The sequence below is a fragment of the Littorina saxatilis genome, linkage group LG16, assembly GCF_037325665.1.
Source record: "Littorina saxatilis isolate snail1 linkage group LG16, US_GU_Lsax_2.0, whole genome shotgun sequence".
Taxonomy (NCBI): Eukaryota; Metazoa; Mollusca; class Gastropoda; order Littorinimorpha; family Littorinidae; genus Littorina; species Littorina saxatilis.
The window spans coordinates 23,863,383-23,885,157 of NC_090260.1; the positions used below are offsets into that span (position 1 = coordinate 23,863,383).

The 21,775-nt window shown below is 43.5% G+C and overlaps 1 protein-coding gene across 1 annotated transcript in view; it reads right to left on the bottom strand.

Moving 5' to 3' along the window:
• LOC138950628 (prion-like-(Q/N-rich) domain-bearing protein 25) overlaps positions 1 to 21,775 on the bottom strand; it is a 201,083-nt gene that overhangs the window by 146,084 nt on the left and 33,224 nt on the right. Inside the window, exon 3 of the mRNA XM_070322336.1 lies at positions 1 to 80. This exon is cut by the window's left edge and continues 37 nt beyond it. Within this exon, the coding sequence (XP_070178437.1) occupies positions 1 to 80 (80 nt within the window). The remainder of the gene's footprint in view (positions 81 to 21,775) is intronic.

Here is a 21,775-nt window from a genome sequence, read left to right on the forward strand (position 1 = left end):
ACAGTTACAGATGTTGTCCTGACACTTGGCCCCGCCCACACACATACTGTCCTCGCCACAGTTGGATCCTTGGGACATTTCTGAAACAACGCATCACGTCGTAATGAGATACAACACAAATACATACACAGCATGACGATGACCTAACCAGTAGTTTTTCGTTGCTTATAATTATGACTAAGTCACAGAGACAAATTTCAACTCCTATAGTTTGTATCTATATATTTTATGTGACTAAAAAAATATAAGAAAATGGCGATCCACACACAACACATCACGTATAGCCGATATCTTCTTCTTCTTCTATTCTTCTTCGTTCATGGGCTGAAACTCCCACGTTCACTCATGTTTTTGCATGAGTGGGGTTTTACGTGTATGACCGTTTTTACCCCGCCATTCAGACAGCATACGCCGATTTCGGGGGAAGCATGCTGGGTATGTTCGTGTTTCTATAACCCACCGAACTCTGACATGGACTACAGGATCTTTATCGTGCGCACTTGGTCTTGTGCTTGCGTGTACACACAAAGGGGGATAAGGCACTAGCAGGTCTGCACATAAGTTGACCTGGGAGATCAGAAAAACCTCCACCCTTAACCCACCAGGCGGCCGCTGCCGGGATTCGAACACACGACCTTCCGATTAAGAGGCCGACGTCTTAATTACCACCCCGCCACTGCGCCCGTCGCTCTGATATAAATCCCACGACCACCACCCAGCCGGCATCCAGATCTAGTCAAACGTTATGCTCCACATTCTTAGTCATTTTCTCGGGAGAAAATTTCTTGTTGCTGAACTGACCTATATACACAGTACGTTTTACCTATCTTAATGAAATAAACTTCATGACAGTATAAAACAAACACATTCTTGTGGGAGATTTATAAACAAAATTTGCTCAGGGATGATTCTGTAATTCCCAAGTTTTTTGCTTAAGATCGAACACCTGAAATCCTTCACTGCAAGTCAACATTAGATATGTGTGATTTAAATGGCGATTTGTTTAAAAAGATATCGGAAAAGGATGCTTCATGCAAATGCAGTTTTTATGTTGAAAATTCTAAACTCTTTCTATTCGGCTGTCCATTGTAACCTGTTTGTGTGTTATGTAGGGCAGCAGCTACAAGTCTTTAGTTAAAAACGCAGACATGTCTCTTATCATTTGCTAACAGCCAGCATATTTGAAATAACGCATATAGTGGCTCACAAAAATCTTTTCTGATTTGCCCAATGAGAGACACGATGCACTATAATGGTAATAATATAAGTAATTTCCAACATGCTGACTGTTAGCAAATGATAACAGACATGTCGAGAAAACGGATATCATCATGAGCCGGCAGTCGAATGCTAGTATCATTTTTGAGACATGTCTGTTGTCATTTGCTAACAGACAACATATTAGAAATAACGTTTGTATTACCGCCTATTTGAATCAAGAGCAATTTTGAAGCGATCCCGCTAATTAGACAGAACAGTTGCAAAGAGAACTGTGTCGCGCCTATCCGATTATGCCTGTCAGTCAAAGCATTCTCGTAACATGGGGCCAGTTTCATAAGCCAGAAACACAGTCGACTAACTGCAGTTGTCCGAGAGAACCACAGTAATCCGACGTTATCGGGTTTCACGAACACAATTTCAGTCGGCCAACTGCGGGTCGTCTCACCGGAAGTCGGCCGAACACGGTGATGCACTCCCCCCAACACTGAGTTCGGCTAACTGTGGTAAACCAAAAGAAAATGTAATTATCCGCACAGTCAATGGCAGAAGGCTCACACTTTTTTGGATTGTGAGCCAAACCTTGTGATTGTTCTTTGAAATGTATCTATCATGACGCAGTAATCCAGGAGACAAGTCAGGGTTATGTCTTGAAGACGTCACATTATGGCGTAAGAGGGTTCGACGGCACGCGAAGGAATTGCTAAAAGTCTCGGTCATTGTTATTTTGAGCGGGCCCACTGGGCGAAAAGTCACGTTTTGGCACTATAACGTGGCATATAACCTGAAACATGAAGTTAATCAACTGAATTTTGTGGCATTATACCTGTGCGATTCACATCAAGTTAGAACAAGAAGGGCAAAGCCCATACGACTCACATGCTTTACACATTTTTCCTACCAAAATACATGTGACCTTGACCCAAGGTCAAGGTCATCCAAGGTCATGCAACACAAAGCTGTTAATTCAAGACATAGGAAGTACAATGGTGCTTATTGGCTCTTTCTACCATGAGATATGGTCACTTTTAGTGGTTCACTACCTTATTTTGGTCACATTTCATAAGGGTCAAAGTGACCTTGACCTTGATCATATGTGACCAAATGTGTCTCATGATGAAAGCATAACATGTGCCCCACATAATTTTTAAGTTTGAAACAGTTATCTTCCATAGTTCAGGGTCAAGGTCACTTCAAAATATGTATACAATCCAACTTTGAAGAGCTCCTGTGACCTTGACCTTGAAGCAAGGTAAACCAAACTGGTATCAAAAGATGGGGCTTACTTTGCCCTATATATCATATATAGGTGAGGTATTGAATCTCAAAAACTTCAGAGAAAATGTGAAAAATGTGAAAAATAGTTGTTTTTTAGGCAACATTTATGGCCCCTGCGACCTTGACCTTGAAGCAAGGTCAAGATGCTATGTATGTTTTTTGGGACCTTGTCATCATACACCATCTTGCCAAATTTGGTACTGATAGACTGAATAGTGTCCAAGAAATATCCAACGTTAAAGTTTTCCGGACGGACGGACGGACGGACGGACGGACGACTCGGGTAAGTACATAGACTCACTTTTGCTTCGCATGTGAGTCAAAAACTGCCGTAACGCAATAAAATCCCTGGGATTTTAGCGGGGTGCAAAACACGGTAAAACATCGAGTTTTGGTGTCTGCGTTTTGGACGTTTTCGCTACGTTAACGCACGGCGATTCACGTCGTGTTAAACGCGTTTCAGCAGTGCGCAAAACACCACAAAACCTGTGGAGTTACGATAAGTTGTTTCTGGTTTCTAAAACTTGATGTTAGAGTGTTGTTTTGGTGGATTATTCTGCGTTTTAATCAGTCAAGTGCCGAACCCCGGCCGCCTCTCGGCGAGTCTGCAGAATCAGACGATTATCGGCTCCCTCTCTCTCTCTCTCTCTAGTTTCTCTCTCAGCACGGTCACACACACACACACACACACACACACACACCGACACACCGACACACACACATACACACACACACTGCACATACATCATACACACACACACACACCATCACACACGCATTCACACCGTCACTGCACACGGCACACACACATGCACACATGCACACACACACACACACACTGTGACTGACACTGACTGACCGTCACACACACACTAGACACACACACACACACACACACACACACACACACACACGGGCACACAGTGACACACACACACACCCCCCTTGAACTGACACACACACACACGCACACACAACTGAACACACACATACACACGCTGATCATCAGTTTATAATTGTGAAAAAAAAGTGCAGTGCACATACATTTTTGGGGGGTATCTCTTATTTTCTCTATATGAGCCTTGTCACAGTACATTGTACACGAGAGTATGCATTGCCCCTGCGTTGAGCAGAGAAAGTAGAGAAAGGGAGAATGTACGTTCTGGCTCACCGATTCCGACAGACCCTAAATATTAACGCAAAATAGGCTTCTGGACTAAACTTTTACTAAAATGAAACATGCGACAAAATCAGAAAAATACTGCATAAATCCATACAAAAAAAATACAGTAAAGTAAGGTTGTTTTGAACCAATGCCGGGTCTGTCGGAATCAGTAACCCAGAACGTACATTCTCCCTTTCTCTTATACAACGCTAAATTTAGTTTCCATTGAAATATTAACTGGTTGAGCCACTTTACACGCTCTCCACTGAAACAGCCAGCGTGTGTTTTGATCCAATCTGCCCGTCGTCGCCAACACTACCGTATTGATCTGGTAAAGACAAACACTGAGCCAGCGTGTGTTTTGCCAGGCCTGCAAGCTTGTCTTCTATATTCCTCCAATGGCAAGACAAGATTAAATCATGTAATAGCAACAGTTACGTCACGTCCGCCCAACACTTGGTGTTGATAGTAACATAGCATAGTGATTTTGTCATTTCATTCCGGAGTCGCCTACCGTACAGTTGTGTTTTCTGTGAGAGAAGTGTTTTTACTGTCACTATATTTGCAAAATATTTATGTCTCGAGATAGCATTTCTGAAGAATTAGAGAGAGAACTTCTTGAATCACAAGTTGCTCATCAAAATCTATTAGATTTCTCTCAACAGTCAACAAGTTTAATTCTTCCTCAAGATATGGATCAACAAAGCAGATGGAGTGTAGAACAACTTGGTATCATTGAGGAGCATATATTTCATCATAATAATTATGTTGATGTATTGAATAGAATGAAAAGAGAAGGGCCATCAGAAAGTAGGAAACTACCTAGATTTCTCTCCCAACCAAAAAGAAAACTGACATCTCTGTATGGGGAGCAGGTGAAAAAACGAAAGGTTATGTCACCAGAAGAACTCCATCAATACTTGCAGTCAAAAGAGGTTGATGTGAGTAAGACAGTTAGGAAAGAAGTTTTCTTTTTTTCCTCAGAGAAAATAGGGTCATCAGATGCTGCTATTGAAAAGCTGAAGGAAGGATACAGGCAGATTCAAAGACAGGGGGCCACCAGTATGTGTTTTAACCTTCAGTATGGTTCTCTTCTGGATGCATCTTTCAAATTCTTTCAGGAAGAAAAGGAACGAGGAATTCACAAAAACAAGTGGGAAGAGTGGTTGCAGGCAAACATTGGCATCTCACCAGCTTATTCACGCAAACTGAGAGAGATTGCTCGTTTGCTGAAACCATACTTTAGCAGGTTTTCTACAGTTGGTCTGTCTTTCATTGAAATCTACTCTCTGAGAAAAGATTTGAAGACAATGTTTGAAAGTAATGAGGAGATCAGAAAATATTGGACTTCTCCCATGCAAGAACCACTACAACTCCAAACACGATCCTCTCAGGTAGAAAACACTCAGTTGTGAGAAGTCAGTCACGGTTGAGCAGAGCGCTCCAGCCTGGAGCGCCAGGTCTTTGTATTGCCTGCTATTGATGTTTCTGCCAACCCGTCAAACAACTTCTAAAGGCTGCCTTTTCAGGCGGCCGCCGAGTGCACTTTATGCAAATGACTTGTTTATTGAATCAAGCTTTGACAAGTGTACTTGGTGGCTGCTTTGAAACTCAACAAAGCCTACTCCCCTTTCACAAACACTTCCCAAACGCAAGCAACTTCCTTTTCCCCGCTGCAGTCAAAACAAAGCTGTCATAGCGGGTTTTCCCGATTGACAAAAATTCTTATTACACACTCAGACTATTTGCGTTTGTTCTCCAGTGCCCAATTGCATAAGAATATTCTGGTGATGAATAAACGCGCTTTGTGTCATTAGCATCTAAAGATTTCTTGTTTACAATAGTTGTGTTGATCTGATGAAGCGCGGAACTGATCTTAGGGTTGTCATGGTGAAACACTCGCTTCTGAAACAGTGCTTCCTTGTAGTTATCATGCGATATGCTCGACTTTACAACCTGTTTGCTTACACCCTTTGCTTTTTTAACCACCCCTTTCTCACTTGCAACACTGTACATCTTTGCACGCAATCCAACATACTCCTTAATTATCTTCCCATTCATTTCATCTTTCATCTTTCCAATAACCTTCTTGTTAACATTTGAGTGCAATGGTGATTCTTTAGGGTAGTCGCAAGTGTCATAAAAAGAATCTTTTCCTTTTACTGCAGGACTTTCAGCTTCTAGATCTTTGTAAATGTCATCCGCTGGAATGTCAAGTAAGAATGAATCTGTGTCTGTGTAAAGTACTCTCGATTTGGGATATCTTGGTTTCAAATAATCATACAAAAACTCAAGCATCAACAGTTTTGACAACTCTAGCACAGTAAAGCCTATGAATACTGGTTTGTCAAGCTTGACTACAAGTTTTTTCATTAAGATACCATACAGCTGTTCATGAAAGTATTTAAAGTCTTGATACTGTGGTTTGGATGTCAGCTTGATGGCCTCATTTTCTCTTGTAACAAGTCTAACATCCTTTCTCTTGTGTGGGTTTTCCATTGTCTTACCAAAGCAACTGTTGTTCATCAGTTTAAAAAAGTCTTTCTCTGATGCATCAGCGGCTTTGGTTCTCAGTTCTGTGTTTTTCATGATGTAAGGTTTCATAAACTGTTCTTGATCAAATAAAATTATACGATGAACAGCCTTCAAAATTAATCCATGTCTAATGTAAAACTGTAACAGTCTGTAGTGACACACATACTTCTTTTTGTGAAACAGATTGGGCACCAGCTTTGGAGGTTCTCTTGGGTTTACGTTTAACCTCTCAGCCGCTAAAGGATAATCATTATGTAGATCATGAAGTGATAGTGGATAGTCTAAGTCAACTTCTAGTATCCATCCCTTTCGACTGTCTGGGCCTGCTTTTAATATTGTCAGCACAACACATTGTGAAAATGGTCCTGAATAGATCTTAAAGTTCCGAAGTGGAAGCGTCTGACACATTGCCCAACCATACAAATTGTTTGCATCTAGATACATGATGTAATTAGAAGGTTTCATAGGATCAAAGTCGTCCAAGTATTTGTTGTTGGCTTTGCAGTAATTGTGTGAAGCCATACTGATTCCTCCACGTAGTCCATTTTCAATCATCTGAAGTGTAGGTAGATCTGATAGCAAGTCAATCTTTACTCCTGTAAATCTAAGAAATGCATCCCAGCTCATGCCTGGTGCAGATATGTAATGTGAAGGATCTAGATTGTAGTGCTTCATACATGTTCTTCTGTAATTCTCAAATATATCTGCAAGTAAACAAACATCAGCCAACAAATATTGATCATGATAATCACCCATTGTATTACATCCTAATTTATTCCATGCAGTCTTAGCGTGTTCATAGTCTTCGTCACTTATACCTTTACCCTTCAGCCGTGAGAAGTAAGCATCCTTTGGTGGTAACTCATCTTCATCAAACCTCTCCCACGAATCCATGTATTCATATGGATAGACTCCCTTTCTAACTAAGTCACTGTCAAAGTACTTACATGTGATTGGGAAAGCAGTTAGTGATGAAGATAAAGACTCAAGTGTTCCCATCAGATGTTGAGCAGAATCGTAGAAGTATAAACTATTCAGAGTAAAGGCCATGTACTTTTCTGAAGACTGCGCAATGCATCTTGCTTTGTATTCATCAGTTACTGCCTGCATGATCAGATGTGAATCATAACCGCGCAAGTTATGGAAGAAGATTGGAAGCTTCCAAGTCTTAGGATCAAACTTTAATTGTAGATTACATTTGCTGTGTGCTGCTCCTCGGAACTGCCCACTTACATGATCATGATCTCTTACTATTGGATTGTCTGTGTTTGGTGTTAGACTTTGTTCGCATATCCAACACTGTGTGGTAGAGTTAAACTGTTCTTGGTCTTCAGGTTTCATAACAATGTCTGAAAGATTCAGTTGTTTGGAGCAGTCATTTCGCACTTGGTTCATTTGTTGTAAGAAGTTCTTTGCTGCATTAGGTCCTCTGTACAATTGCGGTTTAGAATGTTTACCATCTGAACTAACAACAATAAATGCATATGAACAGACTTGATGATTACTTAGAGTTACTGTTTTAGGTAGGTCTTTTGGTAAAGGTCCTTCATATGGCACAATGATAGATTCAAAGTCAGCATAAACAACATAAGGACTTTTCTGTAGTTTGCATACATTCTTAAAATACACTTTGCTGTCTGGCGGTGGTGTTGTTAACTTCACAACCGCATCATCAACGCTCTTACAATGTTGCTTGTGTATAAGTGCTGCATGAATTGATGGAATACGCAAGAGACATCGCCTACAAAAGTCTTGTTTACTATTGTGATTGCTTGTGCTCGCCATCAGTCTACTCATTGTACGAATCAAAGTGTAATGATATTTAACACCATCAGTCATTAGTAACATGTCAACATGGTTAATATCACAATCACCAATCGTTGGTGAGTTCTTTGATATTCTGACTGGTTTCAGTTCATCTTCCTCATCCCACGTGTAAACATTTACGGTGATGGGTTTGTTTTGCTGTTCAAATTTGTCAATGCTTGTAATGCTGACAGGAAATTCAATACCAGTAAAGTTTAGTTTATTTCTGTATGCATGATAGTTAGACACTCTTTCTGCATTTTTCTTTACACTGTACAGTCTTGCCAGAACACACCACATAAAACATTTGTCATCATCATTCTTTATGTTCAGCACAGCACGTTTTTTGACAAGAGCAGGAGGTAAAGGTATGTAACTTCTACCTCTGATGGGGGCAAATTTACTTAGCTTCAATTCTATTTTTAGAATTTCACCTTCTGACCATCCGGATCCTTTCATCTTTGCATCCTCTGCAGCTTGCTCAAACCGTTTCATCATTTCATCTGCCCAGTTTCCATTCAATTCTGCCATAGAATTAAGTGCTAGTTGTCTGGTTGAAACATGAACTTCTAGCACCTCATCACTGACTGTTTTGTATTTTATTAAACTGACTATCTGCACTTTTACTGGAGGTTCAATCAACAAATTGTTTGGAATTTGTTCAATGGCGTCTTGCACACTGGACTGCACATTTTGAGGATCCGTTACTTGTAATTCAACGGTGTCAAATACTGTCGATAAAGATTCTAATACAGAGTCTTCCATCGCTGTGAGTTTGATTTTATAACTCAAAATAAAAATATAAATTAAAAAAATGAAGTTGCTTAGAATTCTTTCTCAGAGCTTCCATTTTTGTTAACACTATAAAATCTGAAATAAAAAATCATTTAACATTTGTACCACGTGGAACTAATTGTAATTCCTCTTTTACAAAGGCTCTTTGCGGTGCTGGTTCTCTCAAGTAATATATAGGTGGATTTGTCTCTACTACTCTCTTGATTTCATGAATGTGAATACTCCAGATTGGATCCGTTGCACGCTTCCTGCTGTCACCCTCAGCTTCACCGGGTGCATATAAATATCTGACTTTCTGATTGAAAGGTAGTAATGCCACTGGTGTTGTTGACTTTGGAGCAACAGGTATTGTTTTCTGTTTGATTGCATCAACTGGTCTTAACCCTGTATGTCACGATCGGGTGACAGAGACCAAGAAAGTGTCACTCAGTGGAGTGCCTGTTCTTGGTCGGTTATGATAGAAAGCGCCTGTGCGTGATATTGGACACAGCAGAGTTTGCTGACAGTGCTCAACGAACACGGATGTTTTGAAACGCACGAGCTTCACAGTGCGGGTTTCTGCTATCATAGGGCTGACGGTTTTTTGCTGACAGCGCACACGGGATTTTCACGGATTGAGTTTCTCGTGTCTTTTTTCTGCTTGGGGAGGCAGAATTGTGTATAGCTGGACTGGTTTTGTGACAAGGTCAGTCACGTGTATTTTGGCTAGGTTGTCTGACAGAGACACGAGTACGGGACACTTGACACCCAGCGGCAGAAGGGGAAGGATCTAATACAGTTTCTAGAGTATGATGGTTTTTCACCGAATATTATATTCGGCACTCTAGGGGAACTTCCACTGCCACATGTTTTGCTGAGGACAAGTCGTCAACTTTCCTTCGTCGGCGATGGCTTTCGCATAAGGATTCGACAAGGGGTTCTGGAGGTTTTTGGTCACTGTTGACGAACAGAGGCTGTTCCAGGGAGGAGGCGGACTTTGCTTCCATTGAGAGTTACAATCATAGGCTTTTGAGGTAATAAATCATTATTTAACGCTGTTGATGAGTCTGTGTTGTGGAATGAAATACTCTCTGTTGTTCTTTCCAGGTTAGCGCATAATTAACTCTCTGTGACGCTAAAATACTAATCTGTATATGGTTTTTGCAGATAGGGAGAGAAGGACGGAAAATGGCTGTTTTGTTGTTGTAAAAAGTCAGTTTTGTGCAGGCCCACGTGCTCGATGAGATATTTAAAGATGACATGTTTTAAGGTGGTGGGTGAGGGGTAGCTGACATGTTTAGTGCACCGATGCTTTCTGTTTGCAGCCTTCGTTTCGTGTTCCTGTAACATCTGCACGGCTGACTCTGGCGGGAACTGTTGAGGCTACGCTAACCAGGAGACCGGCTAACCAGCGGACCGGCTAACCAGCGAACCGGCTAACCAGCGGACCGGCTAACCAGCGAACCGACTAACCAGCATACCGGCTAAGCAGCAGCAGCAGAGATAAAGCTAAGTGCACCATGTCGTACGCACCCCGTTGACCACCGTTGTCTTTCGTATCTATGATTTCATTGGAGTAGTGACAACGTGGGGTGTGGACACCTGCACGAACTAGAGCTTTTCGAACAGAACATTCTCATTTAACTATATTTACACGGGTTCAGCGTGTTCCTATAATTTTCTACATACTACTGGCATTTTGTCAGTGAACACTGGTTTTTACGTGTTGAGAACGTAAAAGGAACATATTTTGAGTGAAGGCTCGAGGGAGGTGGAGAGTTTATACATAAACAGGCGTCTGAAACTTATACTTTTGTTGACTCTATTTAATTGTATGACTGCGAGAGTGGATCGTGGTGTGGTTAGTTAATTAGTAGTAATTAACCGGTTCATAATCACCTTAAGTGATATATTGAAACGTGACACATGGGGGCCAAGCCGGGATTTACTCAGTTAATTTCCAACTGATAAAGACCCACCAATTAAGGATAACTAAGAGCAGATAATCTCGTCAGTGCTCGACTTATTTTCTGCTTGGTGCTACCCTTTTTTGTATAGTTTTGATCATATACCACACCTTAAGCGATTCACATCTTGCAGGAAATGTAAATTGTAATTTGTGAGCTATTGTATGCGCTAACTGTGATTACCTCCCTTTCCTTTGTTTGTGAATCTTTGTTGTTGTACGTTCATAGTTTTTCGTTGCAGAGAGCTGAGCGGGGTTAGCGGATTCGTTACTCGTTTTACTCAGTTTTCTCTACATTGTTGTTTCGCATTCTGTAACAGGTTACATTTCTACCGTCTTGTTTTACTTGGATTTTTCTCCATATTTTGACTTTGTTGGAATTTTGGGGGGGAAGGGTCCGAGGACTTCTGTCCTAACCAAGGCTGTGGGAGACACTCTGTTTCACCGCAAAAAGCAGCCGATAAAGTAGGCCACGGCTGTGGGAAACACTTTGTTTCACCGCAAAAAGCAGCCATAAAGTAGGCTACGCGTTTTGTTCTACACCGTTTGGATTTTTCTTCTGCATTTTCTGGTTACTGGATTTTTGTATCCATCGCTTTCATCACCGCGTGTTCTAGCTATAGCTGCGTTAGACTTATTTTGGTAATAAAGCTTTGCTAAAACTAACCATGGCTACAGGGGGATCTCCTACGAGGAGAATAACTTTCGAGACTCCTGGGAGCGAGCAACCGACTGAGCGAGACGCACGCGTTAGAGCCCGAAGCGTTCTAAAACGCTTAGAAGTAGAACGGAAGGAAGAATTTGAGCGACTGACAAGAAAAGAAGAACGTGACCGACAGGAAAAGAAGGACGAACTTGACAGACAAGAAAGGGAACGACAGGCAGAACGAGACAGACAGGAAAGGAAAGACGAGCTTGACAGACAAGAACGGAAAGAGAAAGACGAACTTGACAGACAAGAAAGAGAACGAGACAGACAAGAAAAGAAAGACGAGCTTGAAAGACAGGAACGAAAGACGAGCTTGAGAGACAGGAACGACAGGCCGAGCGTGACAGACAGGAACGGAAAGAGAAAGAGCAGGCGGATCGCGATCTCCAGCTAGAGCTAGCTAGGCTACAGGCCGAGAAGGGTACGCTTACTCAGGCTAGCGCGCCGACGTTTGTTGCCGACCGTACGAGACTGCCGACGTTCGACGATGACAAGGACGAGCTCGACGACTTTTTACGCCGGTTTGAGCGCATTGCATCTGACCAGAAGTGGGAAGAGGCCACGTGGGCTAGCCGCCTTAGCACCTGCTTGAAAGGACGCGCATTGCAGCTCTACAACGCTTTGGATGACGACGAGGCGAGAGACTATCAGGCACTTAAGAAGGCGTTACTCCAGCGCTTCAACCTGACTGCGGAAGCCTACAGACGACGTCTGCGTAACAGCAAGAGACTGAGCGGCGAGCTGAGTCATCAGTTTGTGGCACGCCTTAATCTCTACCTGCGGCGCTGGGTGGAGATGGCCGAAAAGGACTGGACAGTCGACGACCTTGCCGACCTCATTGTCATGGAGCAACTGATGTCCAGCCTGCGACCTGAGGTGGTGACCTTCGTGCAGGAACACCAGCCAAAGACTACTCAGGAGGCAGCCGACTGGATCAGAGTACATGAGGACGCCCAGGCGATCTCCGGCAAATCTTCAGGCTCACGGCCGGGAAAATCGGGAAATTCGGGTTCTTCAGGACCCAAGGACGGGAAGGACGATCAGGGACACAAAGGATCAAGTTCCAGAACTGACATCCAGTGTTACTACTGCAACAAGCGGGGCCACGTGAAGAAGGACTGCCACAAGAGACAGGCTGACCAGAAGGGCGTTCACTTCGTTGGCAGTGAGGAGTTCAGGGACGTCACGAGCTCATGCACCATTCCACAACTCTGCGTTCCGTGCTCCAGGAAACATTTCCAGCCCCACTGTAACGTCTACGTTAACGGAGTGAAGGGCGAAGGTCTGCGGGACACAGGAGCAGACATGATAGTGGTTCGGGCGAGTCTAGTTCCAGCTATGGCCTACACAGGAGACAGCATCAGGGTGAGAATGGCCGAGGCATCTCACGCTTACGATTTGAACACGGCAGTGATCAAGGTCGTAACCCCGTTGTTCACGGGGACCATTGTGGCCGTCGTCATGGACGATCCTCCATGCGACCTGCTCATTGGAAACCGGGTTCAGTTTGTGGACGGCGTCACCAGGGAGGTTCCCGTTTACCGGTCTCCCGACGTCATTTCAGTGCTCACGCGGGCACAGGCGGAGCGAGAGGACAAACCTCTCAAACCCCTACCTGCTGCACGAGCTGCCCTGGGGAACGTGACCCCCGCGCTTCTCGCGAAGGCTCAGGATTCTGACCCGACCTTAGCTACTCCTCGGGAGCACGCGAAGTCGGGGAAGGTGAAGCTGAGCGGGAAGCATGGGAGGTCAAGGTTCCTCAGGGACAAGAAGTTGCTCTACCGTGAGTTCAGCAACAAGGAAGGTGCATTCAAACAGGTTGTCGTGCCTCGCGAGTTTCGCGAGGGTGTCATGGCAACGGCACACGACTCGATTCTGGGAGGTCATCTTGGTACCAAGAAGACCACGGATCGTGTCTGGCGCCACTTTTACTGGCCAGGCATCTGCACGGATGTCCGACGTTTCTGTGCGTCCTGCGATAAGTGCCAGAAGGTGGTTGCCAAAGGAAGGGTGAGGAAGGTCCCCTTAGAGAAGATGCCGCTCATCGACGAACCCTTTCGTCGGGTGGCAGTGGACATCATCGGGCCCATCTTGCCTGCGTCTGAGGACGGAAACAGATACATTTTGACCATGGTGGACTACGCTACTCGATACCCAGAGGCGATCCCTCTGAAATCGATTGAAGCCACGCGAGTAGCTGAGGCTCTGGTTACCATGTGGTCCCGGCTGGGAATTCCATCAGAGGTACTCACCGACAGAGGCACGCAGTTCACGGGAGGAGTGATGGCGGAGGCAGCACGACTGCTATCACTGGAGCAGCACTTCACCACTCCTTACCATGCTCAGTGCAACGGACTGGTGGAAAGGTTCAATGGCACCTTGAAGACCATGCTGAGGAAACTAGCTCAGGAGAAACCACGCACGTGGGACAGGTACATCCCAGCATTGCTTTTTGCATACCGCGAGGTTCCTCAGGAGAGCTTGGGCTTTTCCCCATTTGAGTTGTTGTACGGCAGACAGGTACGCGGTCCCATGGCTATCCTGCGTCAGGCTTGGACAGACGAAGAAGCTGACGAGGAGGTGCAGACGACAGCGACCTACATAGTAGAACTCAGGAACAGGATTGAAGAGACCTGCAAACTGGCTCAAGAGAACCTGGGAAGAGCAGCACAGCGTTATGCGCGAGGATTCGACCGCAAGGCACGGCCGCGCAGCTTCAAGATTGGAGAACGGGTGTTGCTACTTCTACCTGTCAAACACAACAAGCTACAACTGCAGTGGCAAGGACCTTTTGAGGTGACAGCGAAGGTGGGCCAGAACGACTACAGGATCGTCATGAACGGGAAAGCACGCCTGTACCACGCCAACCTGCTGCGCGCCTACATAGAGAGGACTGCCTACGGGGAAAAGGACAAAGTGACAGAAGCAGTTGCTGTCGTGATGGACGAGACAACGGGAGAACAGGGAGGAGGACGTGTACCAGTTTGTCCGCTGGAGGCTAGTGAGGATCACACGGACGTGCACATCTCACCTGATCTTGGGGACGACCAGCAGGCGGACCTGCAAGAGATCCTGAAGGATGCAGCACGGGTCCTTACAGACATACCACTTCAGACGCATTTAGAGGAGTTTACCTTCGACTTGCTGGAGAAACAGCCAGTGAGGACGAAGCAGTATCCCATGCCTCATGCCCAGAAGGAGGTGGTCAGGAAAGAAATCGCCGACATGACGAAGTTGGGCGTCATCGAGCCAGCGAACTCTCCCTACAGTTCACCAATTGTGCTTGTGAAGAAGAAGGATGGACGCGTCAGGTTCTGTGTCGACTACCGGAAGCTGAACAAGATTACGGCGTTTGACGCGGAACCCATGCCTGATGTGGACTACCTCTTCAGTCACTTGGCCAAGGCCAAGTACTTTTCCAAACTGGACCTCACCAAGGGGTACTGGCAAATCCCAGTTGCCGAGGAAGATCGCCCAAAGACTGCATTTACCACTCCATTCGGCCAGTTCCAGTGGACAGTCATGCCTTTTGGTCTACAGAATGCAGGTGCCGTCTTCACTCGCATGATGAGGAAACTTTTGGAACCTTTGAAGCGCGAGGACATCAGCAGTTTCATCGACGATGTGCTGATCGCGACAGAGACATGGACTGAACATCTCGACGCCCTGCGCGACGTGTTCGGAAGGTTGAAGGACGGAAATCTGGGAGCTAAACCGTCCAAGTGCTACTTGGGATTTCGGGAATTGTCTTTCCTGGGTCATGTTGTCGGCGAGGGATTGCTTGTTCCAGAGGACGACAAGATCCAGAAGATTCGGGAGGCGGAGCCACCGCGCACGAAGAAAGAAGTCAGGTCTTTCCTGGGCCTAGCCAGCTTCTACAGACGCTTCATCCCGCACTTTGCCGAAATCGCACTACCACTGACCAACCTTACCAAGAAACTACAACCGACCGTTGTAGTGTGGACTGAGGAATGCAGCTCCGCATTCAACACCCTGAAGAGGCGACTCACCAGTCAGCCTATTCTCCGACTACCAGACCTGAACAAGGACTTCGTGCTGAGGACAGACGCTTCAGGGAAGGGACTTGGGGCAGTGTTGCTTCAGGAGACAGAGGGGTTTTTGCACCCTGTTTGCTTCGCCAGCCGTAAGCTGACCTCGGCCGAGGCAGCGTATGCAACGGTTGAACGCGAGTGTCTCGCCATTGTCTGGGGCATCCAGAAGTTCGAAGCGTACCTGTACGGACGACCTTTCTGTCTGGAGACGGACCATCAACCTCTGCAATATCTTCAGGTTGCAAGGTTGGCAAACGCCAGACTTATGCGCTGGGCGTTGATTCTCCAACCGTACCAATTCACGGTACGCGTCATTCCGGGCGCCAACAATGTTGGAGCTGACTTTCTCTCTCGGGCAGTAGAGGAGAACATGACTGTGAGCGAAACCGAGGTTTCGTCTTGAAGAGGGGAGGTGTGTCACGATCGGGTGACAGAGACCAAGAAAGTGTCACTCAGTGGAGTGCCTGTTCTTGGTCGGTTATGATAGAAAGCGCCTGTGCGTGATATTGGACACAGCAGAGTTTGCTGACAGTGCTCAACGAACACGGATGTTTTGAAACGCACGAGCTTCACAGTGCGGGTTTCTGCTATCATAGGGCTGACGGTTTTTTGCTGACAGCGCACACGGGATTTTCACGGATTGAGTTTCTCGTGTCTTTTTTCTGCTTGGGGAGGCAGAATTATGTATAGCTGGACTGGTTTTGTGACAAGGTCAGTCACGTGTATTTTGGCTAGGTTGTCTGACAGAGACACGAGTACGGGACACTTGACACCCAGCGGCAGAAGGGGAAGGATCTAATACAGTTTCTAGAGTATGATGGTTTTTCACCGAATATTATATTCGGCACTCTAGGGGAACTTCCACTGCCACATGTTTTGCTGAGGACAAGTCGTCAACTTTCCTTCGTCGGCGATGGCTTTCGCATAAGGATTCGACAAGGGGTTCTGGAGGTTTTTGGTCACTGTTGACGAACAGAGGCTGTTCCAGGGAGGAGGCGGACTTTGCTTCCATTGAGAGTTACAATCATAGGCTTTTGAGGTAATAAATCATTATTTAACGCTGTTGATGAGTCTGTGTTGTGGAATGAAATACTCTCTGTTGTTCTTTCCAGGTTAGCGCATAATTAACTCTCTGTGACGCTAAAATACTAATCTGTATATGGTTTTTGCAGATAGGGAGAGAAGGACGGAAAATGGCTGTTTTGTTGTTGTAAAAAGTCAGTTTTGTGCAGGCCCACGTGCTCGATGAGATATTTAAAGATGACATGTTTTAAGGTGGTGGGTGAGGGGTAGCTGACATGTTTAGTGCACCGATGCTTTCTGTTTGCAGCCTTCGTTTCGTGTTCCTGTAACATCTGCACGGCTGACTCTGGCGGGAACTGTTGAGGCTACGCTAACCAGGAGACCGGCTAACCAGCGGACCGGCTAACCAGCGAACCGGCTAACCAGCGGACCGGCTAACCAGCGAACCGACTAACCAGCATACCGGCTAAGCAGCAGCAGCAGAGATAAAGCTAAGTGCACCATGTCGTACGCACCCCGTTGACCACCGTTGTCTTTCGTATCTATGATTTCATTGGAGTAGTGACAACGTGGGGTGTGGACACCTGCACGAACTAGAGCTTTTCGAACAGAACATTCTCATTTAACTATATTTACACGGGTTCAGCGTGTTCCTATAATTTTCTACATACTACTGGCATTTTGTCAGTGAACACTGGTTTTTACGTGTTGAGAACGTAAAAGGAACATATTTTGAGTGAAGGCTCGAGGGAGGTGGAGAGTTTATACATAAACAGGCGTCTGAAACTTATACTTTTGTTGACTCTATTTAATTGTATGACTGCGAGAGTGGATCGTGGTGTGGTTAGTTAATTAGTAGTAATTAACCGGTTCATAATCACCTTAAGTGATATATTGAAACGTGACACTGTAGCTTTAAATACCTCCAGATTCATTGCTCTAAGTACTGATGGTAATCTTTTGACCCATTCAGTGTTACGCAATTTACTTTCTGTGTCCAAAAATTCCTGATGGTACTGATATGAAAACAGTTTTTCTGCCAACTGTTTGTTAAAGCTCTCAACAATAGCCTGTGACCTGTGGTTTCCTGGAATACCTCTCTTCACTGTAACATGATGTTTTAACAGAAGCTGGTTGACAGCTCCTTTAAACTCCTTACCATCATCGCACTGAATCATTCTGGGATACTTTAGTGGTCCACGTCTGTAAATTTCTTGCAGGGCAACAGCTGTAGCTATAGCACTTTTCTCTGTCAACGGTTCAGCATCTTTGTATCTTGTTGCAACATCAACTACAGTCAGTGCATACTTATATTTCTTCCTTCTGACTGTGTCATGCGGTAAATACAGCAGGTCTATTTGATGAGTGTCATTCGGTTTAATGTTAACAAAGTGTGGTCGTGTAATTTTTCTTGGTGCAGGTAAATAGATCTGCCAAACTGCCTGCTTTGACAACCATTTCTTTGCTATATCTTGAGAAACACCTGCTGCGTCACTGAGCTTGTCAATAGCAGTTCTTCCTTTCCAGTATCCTTTTGGGGAATAATATATTTTAGATAACAAAGCATCACTCATGGTTTTTTAAATGACAGAATATTAAGATTTGACAGCACGCGCAATAAAGTAAACAACAGCCATACCAATAACAATGAAAACAATCTCTCCCACCTTCTGCTCTTCTGAAGGCTGATAAAAGTCACCCAGTTTTGGAGGAGCACTTGTCTTCATTTTCTTTCCAGTTACAAGATAGTATTCTTGAATGGCTGCATCAACATTGGCAAAGGTTTTGTTTGCATGTCCTTGCTGCCTGAGTTTATCATTCATAAAGTCTAACTGCGCAATTCGTTTCTTCTCGTATTCATCCTGTGCTTTCGCCAGTTGTTCCATGGCTTTGTTGTGCCTTTCCCTCTCTTCACCATTTTGCAGTTTAGAAAACAAATAGTTGCTGCCAGAAAATGCAAGCGCATTTACAATCGCACCTCCCACCATCATAACCAAGCTAGCCATTTTATTGTCTTACATGTTTATATTTTCTGGAATAATTCCTTGCTTCACCAGAAAGTCTTTTGTTGCAAAGGAAGCTGTCACAACACCAATTAGTTTAGCACCGTCTTCGAAGTCTAACTTTCCCAAGTCGGCTGGTTTCATTCTGAGGAGACTTTTACCCAGCATTGTGTAACCTACACTCAAGCCTCCAATCACTGCAGCGTGATAAACTAGATTAACTATTGTCTTTTCAGAACTCATTTTTATGTTATCAAAATTAAAATATTAAAATTATTCCATATGAAATGAATCCACTGCAGGTACTACTGTGGGCTTTTTTATTGTTTGTACTGCTTTGTTTGTTGGTTTTGGTGTTTCTGATTTTGGTGTTTCTGATTTTGGTGTTTCTGACACTTTATATTTGCCTTGCCAAAGTTTGTAAAGCAAGTATCCACCTCCTCCAACAACAGCTGCTACAGCTACTTTTCTGTATGATAGAAATGAAGATTTTAATTCTTGATCAGTTTGTGTGACCTTAGTCACTTCAGGAATGTTTGGTGTCTGCTCAACTTCAGACATAATGTTCTGCTTTGCCTTTTGATTTAACTTTTTTTGTCTGTTCCATTCGGCTAGTTTTTTTCCTGCTTCTACTCTACCAGGTTTCTTTGTCACTGTGTTCACTTCTGGTATTTTCGTCTGCTCCACTGTCTGCTTCAACTGATCTGTCATCTTTTTTATTCTGAAAATTAATGTGTTTGAAAGTAATTAATCCAGCAACAAATGGTACTAATAAAGCACCAAATCGATAATACAGGCCACAGGCAAGAGATTCGAGGGACTTGGAAACAACAGGGTCATGAGTTAGATCATGTGTTAAGTCTTCCTCCGAGTCGAGAGGTGTAAAATGTCCAAAAATCTTTGTGTACAAACCTATAACAGTCTGTCCAATACTTCTAACCATCTTAGAACCAAGCACTGATTCATACCGTCCATGATACTTTTCTATATCTTCTGAGGAAAGATGTTGTACTTCTTCCACAGTTAACTGCTGCCCAAGGTAGTGTTTTGTTTTTCCACAAACAGCAAGTGAATACAATCTTTCTTTTTTATCAGGTATAGTCCTACTGTCACAGATTTCAATATCTGTAGCAGTCTGCATCAGCAATTCATCACAGTTCATTTTATTTTGATGCAGAATAAATTAAAATCTAGTAATTAAACTTGAGTAAGAACTTAGGTAGGAACTTAACAAGAACTTAGGTAGGAACTTGGGTAAGAACTTGACAAGAACTTGAGTAAAAACTTGACAAGAACTTGACAAGAACTTGACAAGAACTTAGTAAAAACTTGACAAGAACTTGACAAGAACTTGACAAGAACTTGAGTAAGAACTTGGTAAGAACTTAGCAAGGATTTCTACAAACATACATACTGAACTGGTTGATCAGTTTTTAAAACCAGTTTCGAGTGCTTAGAAGATTTCAGATTATTCTTTATTCTTTCTCTCTCCTGTTTGTTTTCAATGACATCATTTTCTCGAAGACACTCTTCAAAACTGTCACGGTCCTTTGAATAGAACAATGTTATTGTTTTGAGTTGCTCTCTAAAGTCTTTCAGAACTGCATTGTATTTTTGTGTTAATATCCAAACTGATATTAATGCATGTCGTCCACTGAATGCAAGCTTTGCTAGTGCACTTTTCTTTCTAACAATGTCACGTTCTGCTGCACAGTCATCAATAATAAACAGTGTTGGCGTGTTCTGAAAAAGATCGAAATAATGCTCCAAGCAAACATTTAGACGATCAGAAGGATTTACAATAAATATATTTTGATCAGACCATATGAATTTTCTCTCCTTGTATGTTCTGTTATGCTTTATGGTTGGACAGAATATGACTATGTGTTCAAAGTGATTTATGTAAACAGTTTGTAATAAATCCAAAACATATCTTGTTTTGCCGCAACCTGTTGCCCCACAAATCAAAGAACAGTGTGGATCCTTTGGAAGAAAATCTAGATACTTCATTTTAACACGTTCAATAAACAATATCCTGTAATCTGCTTTCAGAGATGTTTAACTGCGCATCTGACACAACAAACACGTAGATCTTAACTGATTTACTACTACTCCCTACTTCCTTTTCAATTTGTATTGTGATTCCTTCTGATCCGTTTTCAATTCGCCTTCCACTTCCATGCAGTTTGTTGTCGTCAGTTGTTCTGAGATCCAGCCATAACGCATATTTATTTGTCAAGAAATCTTCTACGCCAACACCGTGTAAATGTAGATCTTTAGCCACAAGATCAGATGTTGGGTCTTTCAATCTTCCTCCAGTAAAGTACTTTCTTGCTTCATCATAGTGTTGGTATGGCAGCATGCCAGATGCAAATATTTGGTTTGGCTGCCCTTCAATTGTGCAATATACTCTATTGATTAGTGGATTGTAAAACTTTTCTATTTGCCTTTCATATGAATCTTTTGGTTCCTCAAACAACATAAGTATTCCCTTCATTGACCTAGCTGGTGTATTCAAGTTAATGTTCCAGATTGGATCAGCCTGGCTTTTTGAAAGTGTACTGTGATTCAACACTCTTTCATAATAGATAGGCAGCTTAGAACTGTACTGATTTTCTATAAGTCTAGCCAGTTCAGGATGGTTTACAACATCAAACTCTAAAGAAATTCCAGACACCTTATACTTTGCTTCCGGGTCTTGTGAAAGCATAACACGATCATAACTATTGAAAGTCAGGTCGTATGACAGCCTGTCACGCAATGCTCCTTGATAGAAGGGAGGATGTGAATTTATGAGTTCAAAGTCAAGTGGAATACAAAATTTGTTTCCAAAAGCAACATTGACAGCGTTATCTTTTTTGTTATTGTCAGCTTTATCTCCTGCTCCTATTCTAACTTTTATCCCATTGTCTGACTGAATCCCTTGAAACACTCTGTTTTTCTTTTCATTGTCAGTCAACCAATTATCTGCGTAAACTAAAAATACATCTGCATTATTTAATGACATCACTTCCCGCCCTTCCAGTTTGACAGTAATCTTCCTCACAATTGCTCTTCCTACATTATAAGCCAAAGTCCTATTTTCATCTGAGCCAGATTCTAATTCTAATTTGAATGATAGTCTTACAGTGCCTGGTACAATAACATCGTTCTTACCTAGATTAGGAAACCTAACAGTAAGTATTTCATTCTGATCAATAGTAGAAGGATTATTTGTAACTATAACTGTTTGCCTTATTCCTTTTA